The sequence below is a fragment of the Phyllostomus discolor genome, chromosome 13 (assembly GCF_004126475.2).
Source record: "Phyllostomus discolor isolate MPI-MPIP mPhyDis1 chromosome 13, mPhyDis1.pri.v3, whole genome shotgun sequence".
Classification (NCBI taxonomy): domain Eukaryota; kingdom Metazoa; phylum Chordata; class Mammalia; order Chiroptera; family Phyllostomidae; genus Phyllostomus; species Phyllostomus discolor.
Genome location: NC_040915.2, coordinates 34,369,566 through 34,383,855, shown reverse-complemented (window position 1 = coordinate 34,383,855; position 14,290 = coordinate 34,369,566). Strand labels below are relative to the sequence as shown.

The 14,290-nt window shown below is 51.6% G+C and overlaps 1 protein-coding gene across 1 annotated transcript in view; it reads right to left on the bottom strand.

The window, feature by feature from the left end:
* Positions 1 to 14,290, bottom strand: part of DOCK2 (dedicator of cytokinesis 2) — a 362,016-nt gene that overhangs the window by 196,265 nt on the left and 151,461 nt on the right. Inside the window, exon 27 of the mRNA XM_036013875.1 lies at positions 1,945 to 2,040. Within this exon, the coding sequence (XP_035869768.1) occupies positions 1,945 to 2,040 (96 nt within the window). The remainder of the gene's footprint in view (positions 1 to 1,944; positions 2,041 to 14,290) is intronic.

Here is a 14,290-nt window from a genome sequence, read left to right as displayed (position 1 = left end):
CGCCCGTGTTCTTAATGCGAAGGGACCAGAAGCGCCTCGTACCCGATGGAAAGGAACATAATAATCACCACCACTTAGTTGGCGCCTCGTCTGACCCAGGAACTGTTTGAAAGAATCGCCCTTCCAAAACAGAAAGAGTTAAGAGCCTGTCACGAAACACACCCAGTGAACCGAGGAGCATCTGTAGGTCTGGCTCCAAAGAAAAGGAATGATTAGAGGAGGCGTAAGACGCTTCCTGGAGGCGTGTTATGGTGAGTACTGACACAGGAGCTTGGAACCGAATAAGAAATGGTGATACTTTGAAGGAGGAAGGAGGGTACGTGAGGCAGCTGATGGAGACCAATTCACATGGCTCTCTGCCCCGGGAGGGCAGGCGTGCCTGGCACCGCTGGCGTTCTCTATGGTGTCCGCACCGCCCGAAACGTGCATTAACACAGATTACGCACACGTGCGCTGGCACAAGCAGCCAGCGCCCCCGGGGTATGGAGTCTGCCAGACTCTGCTGCTTCCAAGGAACAAGTCCTTGCCCAGCTACAGGTAGACTAACACCCAGCACCTGATGTCCTGTGTCCACGAAGCAGGGCCACAGTGTATCCACAACCAACATCCACTTTTAATTACCCACCCGCGTGGAAGTATCAGGCAAGTTCCCGTACATTATATAGATTTGCAGCTTCTCTTGAGAAGTTGGGAGTTCTGGGAACTATCTGACCCAAACCCACGTGGTGTCATCAGAGCTGAGTAGCACTTGTCCTTTTTAAACACCTGAGTCCCTCCTGGGACAACATTCATTCATTCATTCATTCATCCACTCAACAAGTATTTATCAGGCACTCACCATACGCCAGGCACTGTTGTAGGGCCTGGAGATACAAATGAACACAATAGACAAGATTCCTCATGTCCCTGGAGCGCATGTCCTCCCAAGGAGAGTCGGGCAATAACCCAACAAATAGAGGGATGTAAATATTTCAGGTGGTGATAAGGACGAGGAAACATAAGGAAGAAAGGTGTAGAGACTGCAAAGGGAAGGAGAGAGGGGCGGGTATTGGGGACAGGGCAGTGGGGACGGCGGCACCTCTCCAGTGAGATGACACTGAGCCAACACCTGATTAACGCGGTGGAACAAGCTCTTAGACCCAGGGGAGAGACGGGCCGTGGCAAATGGAATCACTGTTTACATGTGGGAGGAACACGGAGAGGAATGAGCAAGGGGCAGGGGCCACTTCAGGCCCCAGCGGTGGTTCAGACTTTGCTCTGGGTGAGGCAGATGGGAGACCACGGGTGAGCCTGAGCCAGAGTGACATGGGGGACACACCCGTTTATGCTGGTGACTGGCCCCGGTAAGCACTAGCTTTTGGCCCTCGGCTTAGAGCAAGCTGGGTGCAGATTCAAGGGCTAGAGCTGGGCTCTGTGTCCAGAGAGAAAACGTCGTTAGACAATGGGGCAGGAATCTCCTGGCCTACAGAACATAGTGTTTGTGCGGAAGAATAACCCAAAACTTAGCAGTGACCTTGAATTAATGGGCATCTGTGGGAAGGGTTAACACACAGCGAAGCCACTTAGGAAACCACGCTCCCAGGGCCCCGAGACTGCACACCGCCCGGCCCTAGGCCGGAAGTACAGGCCCTGGTGGGCGCGAGTGCGGAGCCGTCTGCCAGGCCCTTTTTCGGAGAGCTTCCCTCACCCCTCCGTCTGTGCCCGTGACCTTCCATCCCCACGGGAGCACTCCCCTTGGTGGACAAGTCCCAGCCTCGTTTCACGTCAGCAACCCGAGTTACCGCTCATGTTCTCCCGACTCAGGGAGGAGAACACCTGACCCCCGCACTCCAGAACAAAGCAGGGACCGGCGCTCGGCACTCGACGCGATCTGGTGCTTCGGAAAACCCACGCCTCGACCACGGACACTTTGAAAAGTTTGACGAGAGGAAGCGATGTACTCACGATCAGGACGTGGTCCCGCCCCATCGTGATGACCGTCCGGTTCACCGTGCGGAGCAGCTGGACCATGATCTCTTGGATGTGGTGGTACGTGAAGGCCTGGAACACATCAGAGACATGTGTGAGACAACCGGGACACCGTGTCTGCACGCCTCTCCCAAAGGGCGGACCACAGTGGTCAGACATGGTGACCACCGAGATCCCCACCACCACCGGCATCACCGCCACCTCCCCACCGCCATCACCACCAGGCACTGGACGCCAGGAATTCCACGAACCACATTAAGTGTAAGTTAGTGATTAAGAGCTTAAGGTCTGGAATCAGAAACTGTGGATTTAGAAAGCCGGCCCACTTGGTCAGGAATTATTGTACAGCACTGGCTGAGTTAACTGGTCTGCCCCTGGTTTCTTCACCTGAGTACTAGGCTCTAGCCTGGAATATGGAGGGAATGTTATGGCGGGAAGGATTGGCTGTACAGGTGATGAAGGTGCTGAGACGCCAAATGAGATAACCTAGAGATCAGTGACAGCAGGCAGCCCCGGTGCCCGCCAGGCTGGAAGGACAAACAGAGGAGCTGGCGTTTCTGGAGCCCAGGACTGGGTTCCTGTGACAGAAGCTGTAACCATGGGGTGCTGGTACAGTTGAGGCTGCATGATCCACCTTGGGGGAAACCCACGTGAGCCAGCTTGTGACAATGATGGGGTTCTGCCCACTGTAAATATGAGTCCCTGAGCCCCGGGTAGGACTTGTTGATGCTTTTTGAGCATTGGCTGTGAGAGGTGAGGGTTTCGTGCACCTGCACCTACATTCTCAGATCCCGCACGGCATTTCACCCACGCATACCCGGGGTGGGGGAGGGGGTCATGGCCAAGTGCAAAGGCCCTGGGATTTTAAATTCGGCATTTCTGGACCTGACAGCCAACCCTTCACTTGCCCTGCGTGACTTCACTTGTCACTTAACCTCTCCGTGCCTGGATGTCTTCATCCATAAAATACAGAAGGGTTTCTCACCAGTCTTTCAAGGCTGATGTGAACATAAAAATGACACAGGCAATTCTGGGAAAATGCGCATGCCCAGTTCCCCTGCAGGAGACCTGGGGGGTCTGAGATGGAGCCTGGGCATTGGTCATTATGAATTTTGTGTAGCTTTTGCTGATGCCTCAGAAGCGTGACACAAGCCCCTGTGAAGCTCGAGGCGGAGACTCGGGTGTGGGAACAGCCCACATCGCCAGGACCTCGGCAGAGCCCGGCATGAAGAAAGTGCCGGATGCATGGCAGCTGAAAAGCAACGACCACTCATTCTTACTCATAAGCACCTTATTAAGCTCAGCGGCTTTCAACTTAACCGCTTTGTCTCTTAATGTAACCCACGAAAGGAAAATAGATTTGCAGTAAGGAAAAGGAAAAGGATGTGCTTATTAAGGGCTATTCTCCCTTCCTAACGTGCTTTCAACGATTATTGGCATCCAAAGACGGACGGCCCAGAGATTCCTTTCTCTCTCTCCGCCCCAGACTCACTTCTGCACTTTGGCTGATGCCCGGTTCCCCAGCCCCATGGAGCTCGTCCCAGAACCGCTGCCACCAGAGCTTCCACAGAAGCACATGATCTACAGAAATAAGTTATGCTCCATCAGCCCTCAGCCTATTGCTAGAGTTCCGCCCCCTCCCCACATCCAGCCCTTTCCTCGCATCTGGCATTTTCCTCCTCCTGACGTTTAGGGGCAGGAGAGCGCGTCAGCCTTTAATTCTTGACCGCCAGTCAGCCTCTCTCCTGACTTCCTTTTCTCCTTTATTTCTTCAAGCCTCTTGACTGATTTACAATCTTCAGTTTTCGATGTTACGTGAATGTGAGGTTTATGGCGGTCACAAAAACAGCCAACGTTTTCTGAGGGCTCACTAAATACCCAGCACCCGACTGACCACTACCTCGTCTCACAACAAGATGGGCAACATCATGATAGTCATTGTTAAACAAGAGAACTGAAGCCCAGAGAGGTTAAGTAACTTGGCCAGGCTCACCCAGCTAGAAAGCCAAAGCAGAAAGATTCAAACCCAGCGGTCTGGCCGCAGAGCCTGCTCCTTGCCTGAACCACCGCCCCCCCGCCCCCTCCCCACCAGGCAGACTGGAAGAGAGCACAGATCTCTGGCTGCTATTTGGGGCCCTCGTCAGCCTCTTTCCATCTGTGAGGATGATAGACACGACCCTCCATCGGGCCAGCTTCTGCCTTCAGTAACTTCTGATCTTTTCCTTCCCTTCAGAAAATCACCAGTACTCTGTATTCATTGCTCCCTTATCTTCTCTACATTTCTTTGCAATTTCATCAATCTGAGCGCACTAACAATTCACATAATGGTTTCCATTTGATGTTCCCCCCCAGGGGTTACGTCTCGCTCTCCCTCTACCAAAGGAGATAATAAAACCTCTTTTCTCTTGACCTTCTGCCTGCCCCCTGCTTCCTTTAAATAGCCATTTCTTCATCCAAAGAGCAGCAATTAGACTGCTCAGGAAGTTTGGAATTCAAAAGTGGGAGCCTGTCAAATTTAATTCATTCCCCTTTGAAGATCCCAGTATGAGAGGTGGTGTGGCAGGGTGTTTGGGGATCAGACAGCCTCGAGTTTGAATCTCGAAGCCGCTCATGGGAGCTGGGTGACCTGGGGAAAAAATTATCTTCTTCTTTGGAGCTCAGTCTCTGCATGTATAAAAGGTGGCAAACGATAGAAAACCGGAGTTCCGGTCTGAGGAACAAATAAAGGAATGCAGGTACAGATACCGAGCCCTCGGTAAGCGGCGGCAGCAACTCATGTCCTCCCCGGGCTGCAGAAGCTTCCCGGCCAAGCTTGCAGATTCCCGGCACGTAGCAGAAAGTGCAGTAAAAGGCAATGCATAATCTAAACTCCGGATAATATCGAGATGTCACCCGAAGAATGTATAGCGTCTATGCAAATGGAAAACTTTCAAGATGATAAACCTGTGCTAAGCAGTAAAAATGCAGCCACAAATCACCCACTGTTAATTGCTGCAGCGCCAGGCAAGTGGAGGGAGTCTCTGGGAAAGTGTCTTCCGGGCTCCAGCTAAACGGTGGCTTGTAATTGAAATGACAAAGCCAGTCTTCCCATTATGGCCCTGGCAAAGAAATTAATCCACTCAACCTAAACACACTGCAAAACCGTAGTGATTTTTCTCCCCTTTAATAATTGTAGGCTGTGTGTGACACCTGGGAGGAACTTGGAGTCTTTTCCCTAAATGCAACCTTACACTTAAGCCCAATACTTAACACAGTAGAAAGAGGGCTGGAAAGGGGGGGCAGGTGAATAACCCCTGTCTTCTTGGGTCACCCTGTCCCCCAGGACCGCCCCCAGACTTTGTAGAATGCTATTCAGAATTACTAATTCCCCACAGTATTTCCAGAATAATAATAGAGCCTGCCATATGTGGGATGGTTTTAAGTCATAACACGCAGACACAGCATTTCACAACACTGAAGCAAATGATGTGAAAGGTGTCCCGTTCTTTCAATTTTCTTTTAACCCTTGTGATGACACCACGTAGAACCCCCACCTTGGCGCTAACATGTCTTGCACGACTCTGCAGCTCCCACAAAGCTCCTTTTCACAAAGAGGGGGGTGCCCGGGTCAGAGCGGGTGGGCGGCAGCATCTTTTTAGAACTCAGTAGCATTGTCTTCTTGTGTCTGTTTTTCAAGTATCTATCTATCTATCTATCTATCTATCTATTTTACATATGTTTACATTATATATAGCAAGTGTTCAGGAAAAGATCCCAAAACTTGGAAATAAAGCAAAATAAGGATGTCGTGACGTTTTAAACAGCACATTGTGGTAAGCCCAACTGGGGAGCCTTCTCACTCTCTTGGGAAATGTAAGTCTGTTTGGGCACCCACAGCTGATGAGAGAGCAGAACTACGAGAGCCTTGTACACTCAGAGGGTCGCCCATAGAAAAAATAAAGTGTGATGTATTTGCTGGTTTGCTAAAGGTTATAGCTCTACTGCTCTGTAAAAATCTTACGTGTCTTATATCTAAGGATAATTCGATATAAGCATCTCCTCTCCCAGATTCAAGGATCCTAAATACTTCTGAATCAGCTCTTTCTTTGGTCAGCTTTCCCACAGTTTAATAAATAAAACTTTAAAATGTGCTCACTATCTGATTACGTAAGATGATGATAGCCTTAAACATTTGAGAGTTCTTCTTTTATACAGGTGCTGCTGACTACTTAATGGCAGTGATGCTACATTTTATTTATTTTTATCGAAGTTATAAATGTAGATAGTTTAGAAATACTGCCCAATGTTCATTAGAAAAACAAAACACGAGTGCCTCCTGTTCCACCACCAGAGGAATTTTTTTTATTTCTTGTAGCACATACAGTTGTTACTTTGGTATGTGTGGTCATGTGGCCAAAAATAGGTTTGCATTACCCATTCTTTAAACAAGTTTGTTCACTTTTTGGCTTCATCCATGAACGCCCCACCATAAAAGAAAAGAACTCATTCTTGTTGTGCCCCCTGCCCTGCTAGACACCGGTATTCTTTCCATTTCTCCTTCTTCCTCCAAAGTTATCGAACGATTTTTGTTTGATCAAGATTTAGTCTTTAAAATAGTTTGATATGAAACATCATTCCTATTGAAGTCGTAAACAAATCCCCATTTCTCGTGCAACTCCGTATTCCCCCGAAGGGAAGAAGCAAGCTGGGGAAAAGCAAGCAGAGGTTCCTTCCGGGGCTCTGTCTTTTACACCGGCTCTCCCCTTAGTCACGATGGCCCCTCCTCCTAGTTCCCCGAACCCTCACGCCTGTGCTGAATGCGTGCTTTGCCCTGCAGAGCCTCGGTTTCCTCCGAGCTGCTTCTCTCTGTCTGCTTGGTTTGCGCTCTTAATTTCATGGGAGACTTCGTTCCTTAGTTCCCTGTCACCGGTGGTGGCGTACCCACACTTCAGGCGGGTGACCCCCCAGGCGGGCAGCCAGCTCGGAGCCTGCGAGTAGAACTTGTGGTCTGTGAGCCTCGCCGCGGGGTGATCTGGTTGGGACGGTCAGCCGCGGAGACTCACATATCCATCTCTGTGCGTCTTTCTTCTTGGGCTGGTTGGACTCCACAGACACGAATTCTCTGATCTCTCGCCTGAAGGCTGAAAGCCGGGCTGCCGGCATTCCAGGAGTGGCGTGGGAGGAAAGCGCCAGAGGCCTAGCTTCTGAGACGCACACTTTGATCGAAACCCTGTTTGGAGGATGGCTTCGCTGCCCTCACTGCGCCCCATGTCTCCCAGTCCGGGCGCCCTCCAGCTCCAACCTCCTTACAGAACCAACCCCCAGCGACCCCGCTGCACAGTCAGGGGCTTCTTGCACAGACCTGCAATCCATCCTGCTCCTCTGCGTGCCCCTCCTCAACCCCCACCTCCAGGGGCCCCTGCTACCACCACTTCTTGGAACTTGGGGAAGCCTTTGCTTTAGACTCGTGGAGAGGTCAGGTTTCCCCACTGCTGGCTTAGGAATCACCCTTCCTGGGTCTGCTAAAGCATTCCGTGCCTTTCTGCCTGATGTTACCTTCCGTTTACGGAACTCCCTTGACTTTTATTTCAATAGGTTCTCCAGAGCAAGCAAAATACGGGGCTATGTTTCACCCATCATCTATACGGGGATTCTAAACCCAAATTTTCCTGTTGAAATAAATGCTTATAAGTGAGCTCAGTTATAAAAGCACGTGTGGCAATGTTAAAGGACAAAGATGTGACTGCGTTATGCCAATGTCAGACACTGAAGGGCTCTAGCGTGACCCTAATTGTACAGAAAGCAGCACTCAGCTTTGAGAAGGGGGTTGCGCAAGGTCCTGTGACCAGCGGCAAGTAACACTGTCAGAGCTACGTGAAACACCAGGCCTGCCGGGCGACGCCCGGCCCGCGGCTCCCTATGCCCCAGCACACAGGCAGCTCCGTCCTCGTGTTCGCACCAAGGCCGGCCCAGCCCCTCTGCCTGCTTTGTCTTTAGGCCTTTTTAGTGCTAAGATGAAGGTTGCAAGGCCACAGCGACGGAGGGAGATCCAAAGGCCTTCTCTTCTTAACAAAAGATCAGGGAAACAGCTCCGGTCTAGAGCTGCCACTGTGTTCTGTGCCCCTGTCTCCGCTCCGGGTCCCTGTTAGGAGAGGCCTTTCCAGCCTCTTCCTTGTTTCGGAGGCATCGCGAACACTCACCCACAAAGAAAACACCCTGACTCTCTATTTCTTTTTGTTTAACTTAGAAGCCAATTCTGGTTAATTTCTTTTTTTTTATCCTCACCTGAGAACATGCCTGTAGAATTTTAGAGAGGGGAAGGGAGGGAGGGAGAGAGAGGGAGAGAAACATCAATGCAAAACAGAAACACCAATCGGTTGCCTCTCGTGCGCCCCCTGACTACGGACGGAACCACAACCTAGGCATGTGCCCCGACCAAGAATCGGACCTGCGACCCCTTGGACCTTTGGTTTACGGGACAGCGCTCCAGCCAACCAAGCCACCCCACCCAGGGCAATATCCTAACTTTCAAAAGACAGGAACAACCATCATCTAGAGCACAGCCACCCTCTCTCCCTCTCTGGCCCCTTGAGGTCATGTGATTTTCCCATGAGTTCGAGGTTCAAGGCTCTTTCCTCTCCACCTGTGTGAACCGGCTTCTACCCTGAAAGACCTGACGTCACTGCACGGCAGCTCGTCGTGTGGAGCAAGCAGCAGAGGCAGCCAGGGGCTCAGAGGGGCAGGAGTGGGGAGGCAGGCGGTGAACTTGAGCGCCGGCTGTGCGGTGCCCCATCATCTCTATCTCTCCTGCCCTTGGGCAGCCCCCCACTTCCCAGGCAGGACTCGGGCAATGCCGCCACACGGTCCTGGGTGTCTCTGCACCACGGGCTAACCCTCTCTAGCCGGGAGAGTTTGCATCCGTGGTCGAGGGTACAACAAAACGAAAAGAAGGCGGGAGTTCTCTTTCTGGCACTGCTGTTACCTAGCAGCCTTGAGGTCAGGCTAGATGCTGGAAACTGTGCATACAGACTTAACAACCATAATCAGTTTTAAAGTTTTTAAAGCCCCACTGAAGCCCCAGATGTGAGATGTGAGAGGTGAGATTCAAAGAGAGGTTGATCAGCTTGCCCGGGAATGAGCCGCTCAGAGGAGGCCGAGCCTGAACCCAGGCTCAGCTCTGTCTGACCCCCTGCCCTTCCCAGGATACAGAGTGTGGGAGTGCAGCCAAGGAGTGTGTGTGTTGGGGGAGGGTGTTTTACGTTCCCCACAGCGTCTGCTGCAACGTTTTCCAGCTTTACAAAAACAGACAGCCTCTCCCTTGCACAGAGATCATGGCGCCGCCACTAACTGTGCTCCTCCCCTAGGCTGACCAATCCTGCCCCTCTGAGCCTCAGTTTCCCCACCTATATACTGGGTGTGATGGCTCCCACAATGTCAGAATTGCTTTGAGAATCTGTAGCTAGTTCCGACACCGACAACTTATATTTTCTGAATACGTATTAAGTCACCTTCTAAGGACTTTGCATAAGCTAACTTAAGGAATTCTGCAAGCACCTGTGAAAAGACGGAAATCCTGCTATTATCACGGATTTACAGACGAGGAACCTGAGCCCTCGCAGGGGTCACACCCCGTGTGTGAGGGCTGACCTGAGTTCCAGCCCAGGCCTGTCTGAGGCCGGTCCGGGGCTGGGCTCAAAACCACCGTCGCCTCCGTGTTTGGGGATCACAGAAGTGAGCGGATGTGGCAGGACTTTGCAGATGATAAATCTCTCTGCAAATCTGCCCAAAGTAAACAATGAGGCAAACACTTGTGTGCACAGCTGTTTATAGCATATTGTATTGTTTATAATGCCCAAATGCGGCAAGCAAGATAAATGTCCCCAAATCAGGGATCCTGCTATATAAATGACAGCTTAGGAGAATAAGAGAAGGCAGATATGTCTTGATCTGAAAAGATATCCTCAAACATACTCAGTAAAGAGAGACCACAGGCTACCATGTGTAATATAATCCCATGCATGTTTTGGGGTGAAAGTATTTTTCTATGTCCCTAAACCTGGAAAAAATGCACAGCACGCCATTAACAAGGGTATCCCTGAGTAGGGGAAAGAGGGAGAGATGTGAGGTTACAGGGATATTTTACTTGCTATGGACTGTTTAAAAATTTCATAATAATCAATTATGATCATAAAGAAAATAGAACTATTCCCAAATGGGGAAAAAAAAAGAGTCAGTTGATACACCCAAGGAATCACCGCCACAGGGGACTGAATGGATACACCCCGGGGGCTGTGGGGGTGAACGGCGGGGCGGGCAGTTCCGCACGCGGGGGGTGAGGGCGGTGCCTTCCCTGGGACCTCCCGCCCTGGGCCGTGGAACCCGGCTGCTCACAAGACGGAACACTGCAGTCAGCTGACAGGAGCATTGCAGAGTCACACAGGTTAACGCCTTATAAAAAGGCACGACTATGAAATATTTTACTCCATTTATGAAATGCTTTTAAGTTCCATTTGCAGGTGAAGAATATATCTACTAAAGCAATCAGGAAAAAAAAACATAATAAAATGATTGCCTCCACCAAAAAATATCCGAGTGTGCTTAGAGAAAAGTGTTTCTTTTATTCAGATCCTTTAAGTTGCTTTGCGGGGCTGTTATTAAAATACGGCGGACCCTCCAACCTGCCGCCTAGAGCAGAAAAAATTAGACCTCCCCAGGTCTGTAAGTCTAATGTCTTCCTGCTGATGAGGTGCACCTGGGAGGTGTCTGTTGCCGTGTTTTGATCCTCGAAACAGGCGTCATCTACGGGTAAACCACACAGCTAAATTTTGCTGCATTCCTAGTGCGTGCCAGTAATGAGCTGTGGGCCTTGTACTTATCACCCGATGCATCTTGGGAAAACGCAGGGAACACATATTGCCCCGTGTGAGCCGTTCTAATTATGATGACCGTTCAGTAGTTTTAATCGCTTGATATATGACAGACGCTACACTAAGCGCTTTACGTGCACCATCTCATTTGATTCACAGAAAAATCTCATCCAGGCACCACACTGCTCCTCCCCATGCTACCAGTGAGGAACTCTGAGGTTTACACAATGTGTCCAAAGTCCCAGGACCATAGGTTATGGAGCTGGGTTTGAACCCAGGTCTTCTTGGTCGCAGGGCTCACGCAGTGTGTACACAACTATGGACCCCAGCTTTGTGTTGCTTCTAGTACCCAAATGGAACAAGCAGGATAAATGTCCAAACGGCCCAGCAGCCACGGGCTCCCTTAAGGTGTCCGCTGCAGAAGTGGGGCTCTGCGAACGATTTGCAATATTTCAAAACGCTTAACGGAAACTGTATGCTCCTCTTCAGCGTTACCACATCAGCTAACTCCAATGTCAAGGCTCCTTGTTTGCATGGAAACAAGACAGGGAGGCACCCCACTTAACTCTGTGGGCCAGAAGATCATAAATGGTGTGTACGTACTATTACTTCTTTAAATGTGTGAACAAACTGCCTCATGTGTAATACAGGCTGCTTGTTTGGGAGACCACATATTTTAAAACGACGCACCCGTGGGCATAGGAGAAACGGCAGTGAAAACTCCCCGGTGGTAACACCTTTGCTACTATTTGTCCAGAAAGCCATTCAATGCCTCCCACGCCCAGCTTCCCCATGACCTTCCTCCATCCCTCCATTCCTGCCTGCTCGCTCTCCCCCATTCCATGGGAGGGCCCGCCTTTCCCCTCTGTTTCCTTGTCTTTGTGCCTCCGCGTTGTCAGCTGCCTTCACCCCAGTCCCCAGATGGCTTCGGCCACAGGCGGGGCAGGGGCCTCCAGCAAGGATCTGCACGGCACTGTGCCACCCGAACCGAACCACCTCCCGGACACACCTCCCACTGTTCACTGCTGTTTCAAGTTCCGTGGAGAGAATGCCACTGTCGGACTTCAGGTTAATTCCCTAGAGTGGCTGAGATGAGGGGCTGGAATCGGGACAGAGAATCCGGACATTTCTGGGCCTAGATGTCCTCAGTGGTTCTAACAACACGGCTCCACCCCGCACAAATGACTGAGGGGTCCTTAGAGAGGGGCAGAAAGGGGGAAAACACACAATCTTTACCCTCCTCCCGACACTGAAAACACCACTAATAGCCCATCCATTCCCCGGAGAAAGAACGCAGACATCACAGACCACGGAGTGACGGCCGACCTAGTTTCCCCAGCAGGGCCAGCAGGGTCCCCCAGTGTCACAGCTCCCTTGTCCTTTTTTCCCCAATGGGCTCTTTCCCCCCAAATTCCCTCCAAGTCAGGCAGGTACAAATCGAGGTTCCGAGACAGGTCTCACGAAGCCTTCCAGGACCTTGCGTCTCTGCCAGAATTCAGAGCCTGCTCTCTCACTGATAAGTCTGCTTACACATAAATTATACCAAAAACTTGAGAAAAATCACTGCCAACCGACCGGAGGCTCTCAGATATCACCCTCACACCTCTTTTCCTTTGCTGGGGAGGGAGGGAGGAAGGAAGGGAGGGAGGGAGCAGGCCAGTCTGGCCAGAAAAGAGCGATACATCTGAAGGGTGAGTGTGCAGCCTCTGATCTCCGGGAGCAGTCACGCCGACATCCGCCTGGCTCCTGCCCTGGAGATGGGGTGCAACTAAACCCGCCCCACAAACCCGTCTCCACGGGGAGCAAGCCACGGAGACCCTGTGCCCCTGTCCGCGTGCTGACGAAAGCACTGTCTCCCAGGACAAGAGCCTTTCTCCTCATCTTGCAAAGCACACACTCTCTCTCTCTCTCCTGCTCCCTCCCCACCGGCCCCCACACTGTGCGTCTCTCTGCTTTAATGTTGATAAAGCACCTGTGGCTTTCTCCACCGTTCCCTAACTGTAATGACAGCTTCAGCCTGTTTTAAAAGTCCAACCACATGTCTGCTATTCACCATCACCATCACCCCCACCCCCCTCTTCTTGGAAAGTTCAGGTGGTGGGCTCCCTCCTCCCCCACCTCTCTCTCTCTCTCTCTGACTGACCTATATACTGAGGATAAACTTGGGACAGAGAGAACTAGTTTATTTTTCTGATGTATTCCAAATTGTCCAATTTGACGTATGGTTTCAGGTGACTTTTCTAGAAGAAGAGAATATGGCCCCCACTTGGAGCCATGGCTCACTCGGGTGCCCCCCTGCTGAGCTGCAGACGGGGGTGGGGGGGGGTGGGGGGGGGCGAGTCCTTCCCCTGCAGGCTCAGCCCCTTAGAGTCTCAGCCAGCGAGAACCCGGACAAAGTGGTTCCTGTACTGCAGCCAGGTCACCTTGAACCAGACCTGCGTGTGTATGCCTAGACGTACGCTGAATCTCTTCGCGGTGCGTGCGCAGCGTCTGGGAGTCGTCTCCTGCTGCCTTTGTTCCTAGGTCAGGGCGAACTCAGAGCCTTGGGGAGCTGCTTAAACACCAGCCACCGGGCTGCTGCTCCTCCCAAACCCCTGCTCGACTAAAAAAGAGATGACCAGGCTGGTGTTTGTAGAGAAGGAGCATGTCCGGAAACATCCTCCATGTCTCATAGCCATGGCTCATAACTCCAGTGGTCCCTAACCACACCACAGTTTTAGAATAACCGAGGGACTGTGCAAGTATATAAACAGGCCCGTGCCCGGGTTCCACCCCAGACTAACTCACAAATGTTTACAACATTTATAAAATGTTCTCCGCGTAATTCTGACATGCAGCCCAGGGGAGAATATTCACGATGCGCTGTGTTCTGTCCTGAGTGCTGGGGACTTGGGGACAGAGAAAGCACAGGCCCTGCCTTGCAGAGGTCGAAGTGTGCTGGCAGTGGGGACCGGGGAAGAAGCACACAGTAAGGGGAGGGCCACAGTGTGCTGCCCCAGAGCGCCGAGAAAGCGCAGGAAGGAGACAAAGAACCCAACTCGGGAGGATCTGGCAAGGTGCCCCGAGAACGGAACTGGGAGAATTAACTGGGAGGATGGTGCACTGCCCTGCCCTTTGCTAGAGTAAGTAGGGCTTCTAACAAGAGTGCTTTTCTCGAATAAGACTACAGCCCAATAACACCCGACTCAGCCTGGTATGTCCCTCCTTCCCACCAGCCCCTTTCCCTCGGCCTGTGCCAGCCTCACCCTGCTCATACTGAGTCTCGGGGTCCCACCGGCTCCCTAGAATTCCACTTAGAATCTTCCCACCATCGCGATGTCTTCATGACGCAGAATTCCCCCACCCTCACCCCGACCTTGGACTGCAGTCAGCTCATTGAGGGAGTTCAGTACCGCGGGCCTGGGGAGGTCTTTCTTTCCCAGGCCCTCACCCACCCAGCCTGGGTCAGCTCACCCTCCCCGCAGAAGTCAGCCAGA